The sequence below is a fragment of the Dendropsophus ebraccatus genome, chromosome 2 (assembly GCF_027789765.1).
Source record: "Dendropsophus ebraccatus isolate aDenEbr1 chromosome 2, aDenEbr1.pat, whole genome shotgun sequence".
Taxonomy (NCBI): Eukaryota; Metazoa; Chordata; class Amphibia; order Anura; family Hylidae; genus Dendropsophus; species Dendropsophus ebraccatus.
This window is the reverse complement of record NC_091455.1, coordinates 26,408,516-26,427,979: the sequence shown is the minus strand read 5'-3', so window position 1 is coordinate 26,427,979 and position 19,464 is coordinate 26,408,516. Positions and strand designations below refer to the sequence as shown.

Here is a 19,464-nt window from a genome sequence, read left to right as displayed (position 1 = left end):
TAGGGGGACACTGAGGGACACAGAGAACTGGAGGGACACTGAGCATCCCTCTGCCATCATCCTCTCCAGCAGCCACAGCCGCACAGCTCTGGGAGTCGGGTCGTGACATCACCATGTTATCCTGGAAGTGACATCACCATGTTATCCAGGAAGTGAAGCCTTGATGCAGTAGTAAGTGCTGGGAAAAAAGCATTTTATAAGGATTTCCCGTAATAAGTGTATATTGGTGATTTGTATAACTTTTGGGGGACAATATAATACTTTAATAAAAATTTTCACTGGACTTCTCCTTTAATGTGATACATTATTATGCTACGTTCACACACGTCTTGTGGTCAAGAAAAAAAATCAGAATTGTTTTCATTTCTCACATTTTTACTAACAGCTGGAAATTATGAACATGCTCTTGGCTTTAATGCCCATTGGCTATTATTTTAAACCATGGCATTAATTATGCATAAATGAATGTATTTCCATAGACTTAAAGGGGTTGTCCAGCGAAAATCTTTTTCTTTGAAATCAACTGGTGTCAGAAAGTTATATAGATTTGTAATTTACTTCTATTAAAAAAATCTCTAGTCTTCCCATACTTATTAGCTGCTGTATGTCCTGCAGGAAAGCTTTATTTTCAGTCTGACACAGTGCTCTCTGCTGACATCTCTGGCAGAGACAGGAACTCTCTAGAGAAGGAGAGGCTTTCTATGGGAATCCCCATAGAAAACCTCTCCTGCTCTGGACAGTTCCTGACATGGACAGAGGTGGCAGCAGAGAGCTCCGTGTCAGACTGGAAAGAATACACCACTTCCTGCAGGACATACAGCGGCTGATAAGTATGGAAAGACTTGAGATTTTTTTTATAGAAGTAAATTACAAATCTATATAACCTTCTGACACCAGTTGATCTGAAAGAAAAAGATTTACGCTGGGCAACCCCTTTAATATAATAAATTAAGAAACAATGATTTTTATACCTAATTTTAAGGCCATTTTACTGTTAAAAAAAAACATCAGATGTTACAGTAAGCATAGTCTTAAAGTGAATAAGGTTGCGCTGCAATACGAGAGCCAAGTCTCAGAGAAGCTGTTTCTAATCCAGGACAACCCCTTTAAAAAAAAGATATAAAATAAAATTGCACTCCATCTCGAAGCATGATGTTAATGAAATTAAATGTTTTTGCAATTTAGCATGAGGAAATTTACAGGTAAAATTGATGTTAATAGCAAAAATTGGCTTTTAAATCTGTTATCCCTGCAATTAAAATTAAGGTTTAATAATTTTAAGTAATTGCGGTGCAATCATACCCCAGACCATACTAAGATATGCTAAAGACTAATGCCTTACATATTTCAGTTTAGAGATAAAAAAAAAAAAAAAAAATTCTTGCAGAAATTCAAAGCAAAGCTAAATATCACTATGCACTTCTCCGCAGTCAACCTTTCTTTGGTATAAAATAACTATTCAATATAATATAAATGACCGATGATGAATTGACACATTGTCTCACACCTCAACCATGATAAGAAGAGGAAAAAAAAACTCAAATAAATACAGAATATAAATAAAAGCGGAATTGATTGTTGACTACTCCACAGAACAGATTAAAACAATTTATTAAAAAATTGTTATTACAGATTTTTTTTTTTTTAATTTTCAGAATAAATCAGAATTTTTCAACATTATAGATTAAAAAAGGGGGCAGAATTATGAAAACCCTCAGTCTTTCCATATCCGTTTTGCAATAAAGACAACCCAAACCTAAAGTAGCATTTGGGAATGTCCTATACAAGTTACGGGATAGGTAAGGTAGGAAGCTATGTAGAATAAGAAGCTTATAAGGATATTCGAGATCATTTGCTCGGGATGACTCTTTATCAGGATAGGTTCCCTATATATATAGATATATTGTTAACTATAACATGCATAGCATGGGATATTTCAGTTAACATTATTCAATGAGTAAGGCTCACTAATGGTGAGTCGTATATTGTAGAAAACAAAAAATTCCAGGAAAAATACATTGGGATTCTACCGAAAGATCGAAATAGCACCCCATTGTCATCGGTGTTGTGGATTGCTACAAATGTATTTAGAAAACGTGTTCCCTTCCCCATACAATGTCATCGGGTCTGTTGATAGAAAATAAATAACACCTGTATTTCATAGGCCTTAGAAAAAACAATCGATGCAAAAAACACTTAAATCAACAAGGGCCGTTTCAATGTTGCCAAAGCACGAAAATGTAATATACTTAATGCCTGTAATTAATCTTAATTTCTCCAGTAATTATAGCAATTTTCTACCATATATTGGTTGGTTTGTTTTTGTTTTGTTTTTTTTTTATGTTGTTTGAGACCTTCTAATATAGTTTATAAAGCACAGTAAATACTGATAATGGATGCTCCTCCAATATATGCAAAGTTTCGCATTTAGTTTAATCTCCTTTTTAAAAAAAAGAAAATAAATTGTAATTCAGCACTCATAGAGTGCAATGGATATGCTGGAAAACTTCCCATGTTGCACACGAAGAGTTGTTTCAGTTCTGTTCGCCGTGGATCCTCCAAGGTTCTGTTTTGTTTTTTTTTAAACTCCGAGACCCCGTGATTCTGTTTTTCTTTTTTTTAAAAATGTGCTTTAATAGTAGCGGTGAACCGAGTAGTGCACGGCTGTACGTCTCAGTTTCCCAATTCTCTGAAGCAAAGGAAAAAAAAAAAGAAAAGAGTCTTCCAGCATTATACCATTGTGCATACTGTGTTCAAATTTGGGTCAAATCGTACAGCTTTTCCTTCCACAGATTTTGCATTGGTGTCGTACATTGGGTTTTCGAAAGCTGCTTGACCGTTGTTGTTTTCATGTACAGAGCATCCTGTGTACTGGGTTTTCGGTGCAGTCCTGTAAAAAAAAAAAAAAATTATTAGAATGATTATATAATCACTATAGTGATACAGTGATATTAACATACAATGGATATGACCACACAATGTCTTATTCTGGCTGTTTGAATCCAAAAACCAGCCTTTATTTCATAATAATGGCTTTTATAGTATAAATGACAGCCATTATGAAATTATCGGGGGGGATTTATCAAACATGGAGTAAAGTGGAAATGGCTCAGTTGCCCCTAGCAACCGGATTCCTCCTTCCATTTTCCAAAGAGTCTGTGAGGAATGAAAGGTGGAATCTGATTGGTTGCTAGGGGCAACTGAGCCAGTTGAGCCAGAACAGAGTATTATGGATTCCACAATAGATTCTTTTGGATGATCAGAACTATAGAATATAATAAATAAAGAACTTCTATTTCAGTTTCGTTTTTTTTTTCCCACACACTATTTTTGCTCAGTGCTTTCCAACCAAAACCAGAAGTGGATTGAAAACACAGAAAGGCTATGTTCACTCACTGTTGAAATTCAGTGGATAGCTGTTAATTAGGGATGGTCCGAACCCTCGGCAGCAGATTCCCGCTTTCTGCCCGCTCCGTGCAGCGGGCGGATACAGCGGGAGTAACGCCTGGAAAACTGGGATACAGCCTATGACTATGGCTGTATCCCAGTTTTCCAGGCGGTCCTCCCACTGGATCCCGATGGCAGACAGCGGGAATCGTTGCCGAGGGTTCGGGTTCGTACGAACCCGAACCGAACTCGGTTCGGACCATCCCTGCTGTTAATCAATGGCAAAATAACGGCCTTTATTTTGAAACAATAGCCATTGTTTTGAAATAACAGATGTTATTTGCCATTAAATGATGGCAATCCACTTAATTTCAACCGTGTGTGAACATAGCCTTTCTGTTATTTCAATCCACATCTGGTACTGACCAGAATACTGAGCAAAAATACTGTGTGGGAACATAGCCTTAAATTATTTTCCAAAGCAAAAGGAACAAAATTCTAAACTTGAAAAACTTTGTGGATTATAATTTTTGTCCAGCTGCGAGTATATTAATCAGCTGGATGTATGACAGTCCCCCTGCAGAAATATATTGGTATCTCACCTTTGTTTGTAAAGATAAAAGCCGAAACCTGCGAATATTAGAGCGAAGAAAGGCACCAGGATTGCAATTGCAACAGAGCTGCTATTTGTCCCGAGTGACTGGTTTGACGAATTATCCTCCGACATGTTAATTCCTGTCAACAGAAAACAAGATAAGACTCTGACTTATGTGGACCGCTTTGTAATTAGATCATCATGAAATCTTATTTTTCTATAATAATTTCTACATGGTGGCATGAGGCTTGCTGGCCATAAACAAACAGTGGGAAATGACAGGAGGTGGGGAAGAGTTAATTGAGTCTGCCACTTCTCAATTTCAAGCAGTGAAAACACAATTCACTGAAAATTATCTTTTAATGGGGCTTTAAATTTTAATAGAAGAGTTGTAGGCGAACACTTAAAAGCAAAAAAGTTTCCAAACTATTGTAGAGAAAAGCAAAAAGTTTTCAAATGTTAAAATTTTTGTAAATTAATTACTTTACTAGTACACAAGATTAAAAAAAAATTGACATCAGGACAATCTTTATTTAGATGCCCTATATGGACATCAGAAAAAGAGAGAGTTGTCTTGTAAGGATATGTTCACACAACGTCAAAAAAAAGAGAAAAGGCGTCCGCCTTTTCTATTTAAAATTACGTCTGTTATTGCCGCAATTTAATTGACTTCAATGCAATGCATACGCTCAAGAACTGATGTGGTATTACGGCTATTGCTATTGCCATCTTGTCGCTGGAGTTCTAGTGTGTTTTTTTATGTATTTTGTTCTAATTTGTGTATATTTTTTATTAAAACACCCTTTTAAGGATGACGTGCAAAAAAAGGCAAAATATACAAAAAAAATTGAATGAAAAGATTAACCAATAGGTTAGCCAGGCACCCTCCGCATTGCCAAGCAAGGTGCGCCTGGTCAAATACTTGAGTCTTCCATTGATTTCCATGGGATTTGTTACTCCAGTTGAGTACTTGAGCATTGAAAAATTGCTCTACTTGAGTATTAAGGCCATATTCAGACCTTGTAAGAAACTGGCCGTTCCGTGACCTGGCCGGGTGATGGAACGGCGGGTCTCAGAAAAGATCATCTTTTCTGATGGGTTCTTTCTCTATGAGATCCATATAGTCTAATAAGACGTACAGTAACAGGCTGTAGAGTCAACCTCATCCTTATTTATACCAAACATATCTTCTCTATGGATGGGACTGAGAAACCAAATACATATCTAGCCATAACTAAGTTCCCTCGCGATGAACTCCCCCCCCCCCACACACACACTTATGTAATAGTCTCCTCTATATTTCATAGAATACTACACAAACATAATAAAAACAGCATCTGTGTGGTGACAGAATATATTTGGCTATAAAATCCTTACATCTCTGTTAAGCTGTGCAATATAAATATATCCTCCCCTCCGCATACGTACAGTGTATATATGTAGGTGTACATATACAGTATAGCATTCCTTTTCATATCTGTCCCAAAAGAAAGGGGCCGAAGCAATTTATAGTTTAATAATTCCTCTTTTTAATGAAGTGACAATTTTGGTGCTTTATCGCCTCCCGAGTCCTCCCGGGAATGTAACATTTCCATTGTCGTAGTGAATAATTAGATTGTAAATATGAAGCTCCTGTTTATAGTAAATCCATAAAAACAAACAGGTGTTTTTTCTTTACTGTAGGCAAGATCGCTCTCAATAACGCTGACACAAATTGGCAAACAGAGCAGACTATGAATCATTTATTATAGGAACTCATGCAATAAAGTGCTTTGCCTATGTAGTAAGGGCCCTGCAAGTAAATATCATTTATTTTAGTAGCACAGAGTAATTGACCAAGTGGCCACCTGGGAATAGACATTTGAAATATATATGTTTTTAGGTTTGTGTGTTATTAGTTTTTGTTTTAATAGTAAGGTTCATTAACTAAGGGTTTAAAATGCTATGGTGCGGTGAAGAGTTAGGGCCCTATTACACGATAATTGGACGAACCAGGCCGATTCGGCCAATTATCACTTTGTGTAAGGCTGCATTCACACGTTCGGATGTGGAATGCCTGTAAGGGACTTCTCCCCCCGCCCAGGGAGCATCTGTGATAAGATGCTGGGAGCGGGGGAACTGTACAGATATGCGCCGCTCTGTAATAAATCAGCCGCACGGCTCTGTCATTACAGCTCAGCGCATATCTGTACAGTTCCCCCGCTCCCAGCATCTTATCACAGATGCTCCCTGGGCGGGGGGAGAAGTCCCTTACAGGCATTCCACGTCTGTGCTCCATGCAGAACACGGAACGTGTGAATGCAGCCTGAGGCTGGGTTCACACTATGTATATTTGAGGCTGTATTTGTGAGGCTGTATAGCAACCAAAACCAGGAGTGGATTGAAAACACAGAAAGGCTCTGTTCACATAATGTTGTAATTGAGAGGATGGCCATCATTTAATGGCAAATATTTGCTGTTATTTTAAAACAACGGCTGTGGTATTGAAATAATGGCCGTTATTTACTGTTATATGGCGGCCATCCACTCAATTTCAACATTGTGTGAACAGATCCTTTCTGTGTTTTCAATCCACTCCTGGTTTTGGTTGCTATGAGGACCTGACATGAGGACCAAATACTGCCTGAAATATACATAGTGTGAACCCAGCCCCCGAGTGATTTATCTGACAGATATTTGAAGCCAAAGCCAGGAACACACTATAAACAGGGAAAAAGTCAGAAAGCAAAGACTGGGATTTCACCTCTTTTCAAATCCATTCCTGGCTTTGGCTTCCAAAATATTTCAGATAAATCTCTCTGTGTAAACACAACATAATAGAGACAACAATCAGATGGATGAGGTGCAACACCCCGAGGCAGCTGTATGTGGATGAATACCTGGCCTTGGTTTTTCCCTTGTCATTACATTGACTTATAGGGCCACTTAATATGGTGGTTTTGGTGGCTTCCCTACAGGAGCCACCCCTTGACTGGGTCTTTCCTGAGGGATATCTGGCTAGTCCTGTGTTTCGAGACTCTTCAATGAGGCTCCACAGGTTCTTCCTTTGCATATTCATGTTTTCCAGGGGGCAATGCACCTTGGATTTCACTGCATTGAGCGCTTTCACTAGCAGCCGGCAGTGTTATCGTTTGGCTGCTCTCCCTGAAATCAGTGATGTTTCTCTTATAACAATCAGATTGTGTCATCGGCTGATCATGTCTTCAGGCCAGGACCTAAAATCATTGGCCGCCAACCATATTAAATGTAGCGATGTGCAGCCAACGGCTAATGATTGAATGAACTGTTATACATCACCTCTACTTTCTCCCTGGCACTGCAGCTATAACTTCAGAGCGGTCTGGGCCAGTGATTGGCTGAGCGGCCTGTCAGTTCTGGAGCTACAGCAGCAGTGTTGGAGAGGAAGTAAAGAACAGGAGGAGACCGGTAGCATGGAGAGCTGATGTATAACAGTCTAGGGCAAGGGCTGCATGGACATCACTAACGACGTCTGTGTAGCCCCTGCTGAACGATAATCAAGCTGTGTAAGAGGCTTAGTAAACAAGCGACGATCTAGCAGAATGGAGCTTGTTTACTTTTTTGATCAGGCCGCCATCGGCACGTCTAATAGGACGCTTAGTGAAGTGCCCCATGTACTACCTATGCACATGTAGGGCACCTACAAAGTTTAATAAAGTTCATTAATTTATCAGGTTCAGACATAGCATAAATCCTAAGCTAACTGGGTGTTACATCCGCTTACCACAACTCCCAGTAGACACTGCTGCCAGGTCATCTGCAATGACTACTATTCAGTGAAGGCCTCCTCCTACCCTTCTACCGCTTCTCCTTTGCTGCTGTGGTTCCAGCTTTAGCCCACATTGTTTGTCTGTGCCCTCAACACCTAGACCAAGACTTGCGGTAGCCTAGCATCTTGACGCATTGCACCAGTGATTTTTATTCCACTGATTCAGTTGCTACCCACACCTGGACCACTATAGGAAAGTGAGCTGGTAACATCTAACAGCTTTCATGCCTTGAAAACCTAGAGGGTACTCGTAAGTTTGTCCCCAAGTCTTGCCAGTTCAGTAGCAAAAAAGTTTACAACCATTATGTACTTTGTAACACTTTATTTCATCAGTCATCGCACTGCCAAGTCCAATTGGATCTAACAGCAGACTTCTCTGGGACCAATTTATTTTAGTGGGAGCTTTCTAACCCAAAGTGGTAAGTCAAAGCTTTTTAGGCACAGACCCTTCAGAAGACTTTAAAAATGTAAGCCTTATTCTTCCATTAACAATAACCGAGGAAGTCCGAGGGTACGTACGGAACGCGTGGGGCTCTGTGGTCGGCACCCCAACCTATCCCTGTTCCATTTATATGGTGATATACAGCCTTGGTCATTTTCTTTCATAGCTATTTTTTGACTTTATATCTGTTCTTACCACTATTTATCTTTATTACTTTATTGTAGTGCTATTGTGTTATGGTGGTTTGTTTTTTAGGCATATTCACAACTTCTCTTTTTGTATATAACAGGGATATTGTATATATTGTACATGGGGTTGCCACCTTGGATAGCATTATACCTTGTGCTTTCCCTGGAGTATTTTTGGGTTTTTAAATGTTTTTAATGGGGATCCTTTTGTTTGTATCTTTGTACCTGATTTAATAAAGTACTTTTATATATATCTAAGATTCTGGTGTGCCGGTGTACCATTAGTACATGCTTATTGCTCTCTTTCTATGGTTACATTAGACATGTATCATTTATTCTGACTTACAAAAATATTAAATAAAATAATCACGTACCTATACTCCTTAATCCGAACTGTCCATAGTCTTTACCATGGATGGATCCTTGAAAAACATATGTAGCTCCATCCGGTTCCGCTGAGACCTTTTGAACATGACATATAATAATTTTTAATAGTTTGAATACTTATTTCAATAGGTTGGAAGTTTAATGTTCAATTTTAATTGTACGCGAAAAGACAAAAATTCTATTGGATCAGTCACCCTGCTGAGGACAAATATATAAAAGCCATCCACCCCACCAAACTGCTAGCACCATCCGTTTAACAAGAGTAAATCCTTACCGGTCGTGTCTTTTAAAATGCGCCTGGTGTCTCGGTTAGACCAAAAAATGATATTTTAATCTGTAGCCGGCAAGTCAACTGGTGTAGCCTACGGTGTCTTTGCCCTGAGTCTACGACACCTCTCCTTTCTTCCTCCCAACTCTCCTCATCATTAGGAATGCCCCCAGGCAGGATTTTTATTGTGTCGCTACAGCACGGGTGCATTTTAGACAAGTGATTACTAAGAGAAATCCTGCCTGGCGGAGTTTCTAATGATGAGGAGGGTGGGGAGGAAGAAAGGAGAGGTGGCGTAGACCTGGTGAAAAAACACCCTAGGCTTCACCTGTTGACTTGCCGGCTACAGATTAAAATATAACTTTTTGCTCTAACCAAGGCACCAGACACATTTTAAAGGACATGACGGGTAAGGATTTATTCTCATCAAACGGATGGTACTTGTGGTTTAGTGAGGTGGCTTGGTGGATACAGAGTCGCTGTAAATAAGTAAACATGCATCTCGGCACTTCTTCTTGCTGAACAGCTGTTGAGAAAGGACCGTGCATGCACTGCAATGCGTCCATAATTTCTTCATTGTGATGAAATAAATCAGCCTTCTGTTCAGCAAGAACACGTGCCGGAATCTTTCTTTATCTGCATTCTACCTCTATGTCCACCTTGTCCAGACCAGCGGGATGCTGACCTTTCTGCTCTCTTTAACATACCAAATATTACATAAGATTTGTTAGCAAGACAATTCATATTGTTACTGTGTTAAGAAGATACAGTAGACGAGGCAAGAAACTAACAAGATATACCCATGAGTCTTATAGGAAGAAATATGGGATAAGGTGAAGGAAGCTAACATTGTGCAATCTATCAAATTAGAGGTTTTCTCTGGTCAGATTGATGTCCGTAGTCCCTGACAGTCCCTGACCACGGACCGCACTACAAATGCGCATCGGTAGTGCTCCAAACTTCACAGAGCACTACATTGGCATTACATTGACACAGTGTTGGACTGGGGTATCTGGGGCCCACCAGAGGAAATGATCCTGGGGGCCCACCAATGAAGAACCAGTGATAACGTGTCAGTCACTGTTTGTAAAGGTTGTAAAGCTGGGGGCCCACCGGAGGATCCTTCGATCCTCTGGCGGGCCAGATCGGCACTGCATTGACGTAGCAATCCGTGCCGCAAATGCCGATCCGCGTTACAAAATGTCCTTTTTTGGGGGGCGGCACGGATTGTGACCCCGTTTACATGAACGGAGCTCTGAACACAGCCATTGAAAAACATTAGCCCTATGTTTGTTGCGTTGTCTGCAACTGCGGACAGAACTGCGGACGCATAAATAAAGCTTTACATAGGAAACAGCTCTGTAAAAACACGAGGATACATTCTATTGTTGTTGTTACCACAAATCATATTAACTTTTAACAAGGTTTGTGTGGTTCAACACAAGGTTAAAGGGATATTCCCATCTCAGTTTGTCATCTGCTTTTCATAGAATAAGTGATAACAAATCTGAAGGTCGGGACTCCACCAATTAAGAGAACAAGGATACAATCGCCCAGCAAGGAATTGGTTGCTGATATAGAGCTGGACCCACCAAAGGATCCTATGTATCCTAAGGCCAATTTGATGTAGTATATTGGAATTGTCTAGATGAAGTTGCATTCTCTCTAAATAGTCACAACTTTAATACAGTTGAGCTACAGTATATAAACTTGGCTGCCATGAGGGAGGAAACTGGACACCAAACATAAGACTAAGCTTCGGTAAGAAGATTGTCCTTTTAGGCTCCGGGGGGAAAAAAAGTTCCCTAGAAATATTTCACAGCCTTCTCTATTCTATTTATACCGTGTTAATTCATCTTGATTCACTGCAGCAATTTCTTATCCGCCCAAGCATGATAAACATGTTATAAGAGATTTATGCTTACAAATCCATCCATTGCCCATTTCTCATCTTTCATTTTGCTCAGGGAAGTGTGAGCCGATGATCTGACGGAATTTATGTGCAGTATTAGGCGAGCTTCTTGGCTTTTGTAAACTCCTGAAAAATCAAATCATTTAAATATGAATCCAAAATAAATTTCCAAACAGAATTTTTGATGCTAGCGTATTACCCGGTTTATCGGGGTAATCCTTTACATTCCTATAATGGGACTAACATTTCACCAAAAAAGTACTGTATTTTCAGCGTATAAGGGGACTGGGACTGATCAGACCCTCTGCTTCCCTGGAGAGCTTCAGGGATCTCCGGCGCAGACAGTGTACATCACACTGCGTGCACCGGGAACGGAATGGGAGACGCGCGACTGCTGGGAACGGATGACAGGTGAGTTAACTGTTTTACAGGGGTCACCGCATACGGTGGGGATGCGGACATATTTGAACTCCCCCACCGTATGCGGCAACTGTACCCAGCGTATAAGACGACCTCCGACTTCTCAGAGGATGTTTCGGGGTTAAAAAGTAGTCTTATATGCCGTAAAATACGGTATGGTAATTTTTTTTTTCTTTTACACATTCTGTGCCAACTAGTAAATATAGATGTAGAGAATAATGTAGTGCCTAATGAAGTCAGAACATGGAAAGGCTACCTGGCCTCACCACTAACCTGTGGATATTTAACACATATATGTGTGTCCACCCTTACCTGTCCTTTAGTTAAAGGCAATTTATGTCCTTTCAAATCAACTGGTGTCAGAAAGTTATATAGAGTTGTAATTTACTTCTATTTAAAAATCTCAAGCCTTCCAGCTGTTGTAGGTCTTGCAGCAAGTGGTGTATTCTCTCCAGTCTGACACAGTGTTCTTTGCTGCCAACTCTGTTCGCAACAGGACCAGTCCAAAGCAGGAGAGGTTTACTACAGGGATTTTCTACTGCTTTGGATGGTTCCTGCCACAGACAGAGGTGGCAGCAGAGAGCACTGTGTCAGACTGGAAAGAAAACACCACTTCCTGCAGGACATACAGCAGCTAATAAGTACTGGAAGACTTCTGATACCAGTTGGTTTAAAAGGAACACTAAAATACTTTATTTACATAAGAATTATAATTTTCAGATCATGTTGTTGTGAGAAGCTGGTAATCTCACACCATACATCTCAGAATATAAAAAAGGATAAGGAAGCACACAACTGTAGGCTTCATACACAAAGCATCTATGACCAAGTCCATACAGTGGTAATGTAGTTTAGAAATAATAAAGACACTAATGTGAGTGAGCAAAGGGGAGAAATCCATTTGGGATCCTCATCCAATAAAGAGAATGGTGAACACCTAGAAAAGAGAATCTCTGTCTTTAAAGGACCTATCATATCTGTATGTTATACAGACAACCCATTGAGTTCAATAAGCAACATATTATGTCAGAAAATTAAATATACACGGGCAACGTTACTCATAATGCTTGGGGGAGTTGTCTTTTTAAGAAAAGATATAATACATTGCAAAAAGGAAGGGAAAAAAGTATCTCTAGGGATTATGCACTACGACTCTATCCCCACTAGCATAACTGCTCCCTACAGCTTCAAAGGGTCACTACAAATCCCATTTAACATGAAAATTTACATACTGTGATATTGTTGTCATCAAAAATGCCAGAATGCTTGACGTTGGCCCCTGACAGAGGTTTACAATACAAATCTGATCAAAGACTTATTACAGTGAGTTTTATGTTCAATTTTAACTATGATATTGATTAAAGCATCCCTGTCATTTAAAAAAACTTTTGTTCAGACCTCCATTAATTATTAGAACAAGCAGTGCAGCAAGCTGGGGAGAGATGTACAGTACTTAGCCATGCAGTTCTCTTGACACATTCTAATGATTGTAGCTGGGGGCCTGAACATACAGATTCCAAGCTATAAAACATTTGACATTTCACTGGGGCTTTAAAGGTGTCATTAGGATAGGGGGAAGAGTATCTACATGGATAAAAGCAATGCCTACCTCTCCATGCTCCCCCTGTGTTCTCCTACGGGTCTCCGGTGTTTGGCCAAGACAACCCTGTCTACACTTCGTGCCACGGCTAGTGATTGGCTGAGCAGGCTTTCAACCCTAAGACAAGACCCTCTTGAAAGTGGAGAAGGGATCTGCTTGGCGGGACACCAGGGAGCATGGAGAGGTAAGCATTTCTTTATTGTTTTATATACCATACAGATACTGTTTTTCATATTCAGGTATTTATTTATTACCAAAATTGTCCATCAGTCTGATTAAAAGCCATTTTATGTGGGGGGGGTGTGGCTACCGGGGGGAGTATATATGATAAGCGCTTGCGTCTGTCAGTTGCTTTTCCACTTACTGTTTTTTTGTCTATACGTAAGCCACATGCAGCGTGCAACATGCAGTGTAAACAGAGGCAGAGAGGTGCAGCCACTTTTTCCTTTTTTCTGATTAAAAGCTAACTGACCTGCTGTTATGAGCTGGCCGGAATGCCCAGCTCTGGGAACTGCCGGAGTGTGCGGGCGGCTACCTGCCAATGCCGATCCTGGCAACCGGCCCAACCAGGTGCAGGGAGAGCGCCAACTGCGTCCCTAGCTACCGGCTGGGCTGCTAGGAGTGCGGGACCATCCTTTGATCTTGAAGCAGCCGGGGCTTCACCAGCCCAGACCGAGCGGCACAGATCGCTATCATTGTGTATTACTTACTGGCAGCCGGCACCACACTTGACCTAGCATTTCTTCTAAATGTTATCCTGATTCTTAGACTTTGGCTTTTTGATTACTTTTCTGACTACATTTTTGTACTGCGCTAACTGACTGTTGCCAACCTTCCTATTCTGACTACGAGTTTAGTTTTTGTCTGTCTTGTCTGCGTTTTTGTGTCACACCTGTGCAGGCCAGGGACTGTCGATAAGTTATCCGCTACTAGTTAGGGCAGTCAAGGTAATTAGGCAGGCACAGTGGGGCAGGTGTCAGTGCTAGGGCATCACCTGTCTTGTGTCCTCCAGTCCCCAAGTCCTGACACCTGCATGACCTCAGTACTGATGTGCAATGTAACAAATAGGGTCTGGCAGAGAAGACTGAAGAAATATAATGAATTCCATCTTATACAGTATGTAAGATTTTTGGAGAAAATATGTGAACAATTTAATTAGATTGCAGGGACATTTTTATTGTAGATGGGACAGCTCGGCTTGCAAATTCAAGTGTGATAGGCTTGAATGGAATAAAAATATTCTATAAATGTCACTGAACATATGACCGTTTTAATCTAAATACCCAAAAATGAACCTACTGTATTTCAGATAGGTAAATGACTCGAAATCGATGTGAAAAAGAGACCATTAGTTTAAAGTTTCATGGATTCTTTATAAGTTTTAAAACGAAGCTAAAATGTCACAAGAGCAAAAATGCAACTATAGCATTTCAGGAGAGTTGACATTACACATTTAGTAATATGTGCTATATAATAAAGAAAAAATTCAGAATTCACAAGACCAGCAAAAGAAAGAATATAAAAGCGACAATGCATAATAAAATATAGCCGGATTATAAATTGAATGAAATAGCCCAAATTACCTGATAGAAGGAACTCCGTGTTGCTATTGATAAGTGTTGCGTTCACCTTCCCCGTTGACACATTGTAGCTATTAACTGTCAGATTCATTGGTTGATTTTTGCCTTTTAAGTTGTAGAAGCCTTTCCATATATAATTCCGAGAGAAAACATCATCTGGGACTGGAGAATAAGGAGAAATAGTCATTATTGTTAAGGCTATAGGTAAAAAATAATAAATGTCACCAAATGTGATCAGATTAGAAAAAAATGATATATTTGGTGAAAAAGAAAATTTCAGTCAACAGAACCAAACTTTTTAAAACACATACCTGTGCATTTTTCTGTTCATTATTACAATTTGGGATGTTTTGTGTATTTGGTTGGGGCCTTTTTACATGGACAAATTATTGCTCTAATAGTCCAACATCGCCAAAATAGAGCCATGAAGCAGCTGATAAATGGCTATCAGGTTGTTTTAATCGACTGAAACATCTTCACATGTAACAACTCACAGCTAAAGGCTTATATCTGTAAAGGACTGTGATCCAGTGATTGCTCATGTAGCCCGTTTGCTCAACTGATCGAGCCATGTGGGGGCTCTATAAATGGGCGCCAAACAACAAGACTGGCACTCGTATACAGGCGCACTTAGGTCATCTAATATAACTCTTGGGCCCATCTGTGAGCAATTTTTGATCACATTATTTTAACAAAAAAAAAAATATATATATATATATATATATATATATATATATATCTTTGGAAATAGAAAAACATGTTGATTTTTAAATAAGGCTGGGTTCACACAACATTTTTGCAAAACGGACACAATTGTGGAAAAATGGATACAGTTGTGTGCATCAGTTTTAATCAGTTTTTCCATTAACTTCCGTAATAATATTAATAATAATAATAAATAAACTTGACCTTATTTTTGTGTATGTTAAAAAAATCTATGCATTTTCATCCCTTTTTTCTTATAATAGAAGTCAATGGAAAAACAGATACAAACAGAAATGCAGCAATTTTTCCATCTGTTTTTTTTTTCATGTGTTTCTTGCAAAAATGGATGGAAAAAATAATAATATAAAAAAAAAAAATAATACACAAGCAGTTTCTCTTAACTTTGAAGTAATCTGATCAACATTAGTTTAGTTCATTTTTTTAAATGCTTAGGAAATTTATAAACACATATAAGCATATACCACATTAACAACCATATGAAACTATAATTTTACGCAAAGATATAAAGTGAACGCTAAATTATCAGATCATAAACTCGAAATAGAAGTCATTTAGCGAAAGTTATCTTAAAAGCTCAATTAAAAGTTCCATTAATGTTAATAAATTGACCAGATGATGAATTGTAAGCAGGTATGGCCTCTCCCTATGAGAACAAAATAATAAAAAAAAAATTGTGGTGGGTAACGTAATGCAACTACGGTAATAACATCAGCAAAAAAAAAACAAGAAATAAAAATAGCCATGTGTAAATCAATTAGCTGACTTTGTGACTAATTAACCTGAAGTCTTGTGGGAAAAAATCATTTTCACATTTCACAGTTTGTTAGATTCATTCATACCTTTGCACATGATTTAGTGAACTGGAAGTAAATTAAAAAGGCAATGGGGGACATTTACTATTAAGTCTACCCTGTGATTTTTCTATAGAGCATTCGTCTGTTTTTACCCAACTGAATAGGACTAATTTAACAAATGATTCATACATTTTTGAATAAAATATTCTCAGAATATTCCAGACATGCATCAATTTGTGTGACTTTTTCACTAATGATAAAAAATTGGCGCAAATCCCGGATTTTGCTATTTTTTTTAATGAATACTCAAAACAGGCAATTAAAAAAAATTGCATCTAAAAATTCTAAAAAATATTTGTCCGTCAAATACTGGTTCACAAATAGAACTTAAATGGACGAAAAACCCAATCACCTAAAAATAGGCGCAAAGGCCTTGATCAATGTCCTCCAATGTGAGATTTTTACACATATTTCTTTATTAAAGGAAACTTTGAAAGGGACTACAAAAAAAAATATATAAAAAAATAAAACATGAAAAAAACTTTGACTTTAAATTTTAAAAACTAAAGATTTGTTAAACTTACCGCTTAGCTTTGGACCTGGAGTTCCCATAACCGGCTTTGTTTTATTCTCAAATGGCTTAGAGCCAGCTAAAATATACAAAAGTATTATGTTCAGTAAAATGTTTGCTTATTGTGATTTAAAGGGGAACTGCCAGCAGGTTAGACAAATATAACCTGCTAATAGCCCTTTACTGCGCACGGGGCACCAAGGAAGACAGAATTTCTCTTACCTTCCTCTTCAGCACCATTCCCGTGCTGTTAGCAGAATAATCCTCGGTCTGGATCCCTGATGGGAGCACAGACCCGGCCCCATTGCACGAGCCAGCCTACCCGCTTTATTGATTATCATTAGAAGGGGTGGGACGGCTCACATAATGAGGGCAGGGCAGTGCTCCTAATGAGGGTCTGGACTGAAGATTACACTGCTAACAGCACGGGAACAGCGCTGAGGAGGAAAGTAAGAGACATACCTTCCTTCTCAGCACCCCTTGCACAATAGCAAGCTGTCAGTAGGTTAGATTTGTCTAACCTGCTGATAGTCCCCCTTTAAATCGTATGCATTGCATGCAAAAAATAATATTAGCCCATTTTAAACAAATCAGAACAATATCATTCTAACTGCTAAATTACTGTAAAAGTAATGGTCATCTGTTGATAGCCTGATTTACACTCAGTACAGATCATGCCAATGAAGAAATGGGTTGGGTGGTTAATATCCAGCCTGCCTGACTCTTATTATTTTGGGAGAGATAAACTGACCCCAGAGTCTGGCAGTGGCTTACCTCTTCTCTCCTTAGAGAGAACGCATTAAGGTTCGGACCAAATATTCATGTGGATAGGGAAGTCAGAGACACAACTGTTGCGTGTGGACTATGTTGGATGTGGATCAAATTATTTGTGTAGGGGTTAGGCTGTATCCATGTTTTCTGGTAGCCCTAGGGCAGCATCAAACTTCTCCAGACACAGAGTATCAAACGTTGAACGTTTGGGTTCGGAGAACGTTGCCGAACCTGAACAGTTTGACAAGTCAACTCAACACTATGGGCTACACAAATGTATGGGCAATGATTATTAAAATGTATAGCCACCGTGACCTTCCCCTATTGTGACTTTCATGATTTTTCTTTATTAGCCACAATTTTGATATCACTAGCTGGGGACATGCACTTTTTAACAATTGGACGGACCTCTTGACATGACTGACCATCTAATTAATGCTTAGTATCTACCAGATTATAGCTTGAGGAGGATACTCTCAAAAAACTTTTACGTCTATAAGGGATAAATGTTAGGCTGGGTTCACACTACGTTTTTGCAATCCGTTTTTTTCATCCGTTCTGAATGTCGCCCTAGGGAGTACTGAAAAACATGGACGTAGCCATAAGCGGCATCCAATTTCTCCAAAGTCAAATGCTGAGTATTCGGGTTTGGAGACGGTTGCCGAATCTGAACAATTCGACAAGTCCGCTCATCACGACAGAGGGTTTAGCCTGAAAAATATTTATGATTAATGGCATCTAGACACTTTTATATTTTTTGCTATTTTTTTATTATCTTGGGATAGATATATGTTCATCTCACATCCAACCACATCTGCTGGAACTCCGTTCCAAGCATCTACTACTTTTTCATTAAAATACCCTTTCTCAACATTGCTTTTGATCTTCTTCGTAACTAATTTTAGTTTTTGTCCTTGTGTCTTGAGTAAAAATGAAAATTTCATAAAATTGTCACCTGCCATTCTGTTCATTTCATTGCAGTAACAAGCCCCAGTGATGCCGTTCCCAGGAGCCATTCTATCATATCTCGTAGAATACAGATCCCTCTGAGTGTATCTCAGATTATCTCGCACAGCACAACCTCTGTACCCTTTAAACACTGACTATACTCCCGAGGGGCTGGTAATTATTCACCTGTTTGACTGCACCTTTATAGTCTCTAAATCAACTGTGAAAACCAGGAGAAAAGAAAAACCTGCTTTGACCCTGATCCCTAGAGACAGATTTTACAATAAAAAGCTCTGAAGCTAGAATTTAGCTTTCTAAACCATTAATAACAGTGAAATGGAAAAAAGAAACCTGAGGTTGTCATACTATACAGAGCAAAATAGTCATATTGATGGGTGACACATTCAAGTTATTCGACAAATCAAGGCCGTTTACATAATCAAAGGAGTGGTGAAAAAAATGCTCTGAAAATGTCATATAATTATCAAATAACATGTTAACTCTGGGAACATAGACTGCAGCAACTTCTGTACTATTCCAACTTTGCATTTATATATTTCTTCTTGTTTTCACTGTGTAGGACTCTACTGGTTATATAGTTGTCCAATATTTAATTTTTAACAAAGTTTTCAGTTTTTGGTTTGAATGGCCATGTAGATAAACCTAAATAGTCTAGGATGGTAAAAATCCAAATCGGTATTTTTAAGCAAAGGGGTATTCCCATTCACCATGATAGGTAATAACGCCTATGATTAGAGATGAGCGAATTTACAGTAATAATGAAGCGTATCACTTTGTAACCTCAGCAATCTGCTTATCAGCAAGCTGCCCTTTAACTCAGTGCTGCTCCGCGTATTGGGAAAAGCTGGATCCAGTACAGGAAAACTGGAAGAAGTTTCCCAGGACTGGATCCAGCTTTTCCAGGCACCCAGGGAGGAGCAGCACAGAGTGGCACTGAGCTAAAAGGCAGCCGGCTGATAAGTCGATTGCCGAGCTAAGAAAGTGATATGCTTCATTATTCCTGTAAATTTGTTGATCTCTACTCATGATAATTTCCAGATTACAGAATAAGTGCATCAGTAGCACTC

General features: G+C 39.1%; 1 protein-coding gene across 1 annotated transcript in view; it reads right to left on the bottom strand.

Moving 5' to 3' along the window:
- Positions 1-1,678: 1,678 nt before the first annotated feature.
- Positions 1,679-19,464, bottom strand: part of CSMD3 (CUB and Sushi multiple domains 3) — a 467,563-nt gene continuing 449,777 nt past the window's right edge. The window contains exons 54-59 of the mRNA XM_069959625.1: positions 16,671-16,736; positions 14,570-14,728; positions 10,980-11,092; positions 8,774-8,861; positions 3,990-4,122; positions 1,679-2,890 (exon numbers count right to left, since the gene is read on the bottom strand). Of these exons, the coding sequence (XP_069815726.1) occupies positions 2,731-2,890; positions 3,990-4,122; positions 8,774-8,861; positions 10,980-11,092; positions 14,570-14,728; positions 16,671-16,736 (719 nt within the window). The 3' untranslated portion in view covers positions 1,679-2,730. The remainder of the gene's footprint in view (positions 2,891-3,989; positions 4,123-8,773; positions 8,862-10,979; positions 11,093-14,569; positions 14,729-16,670; positions 16,737-19,464) is intronic.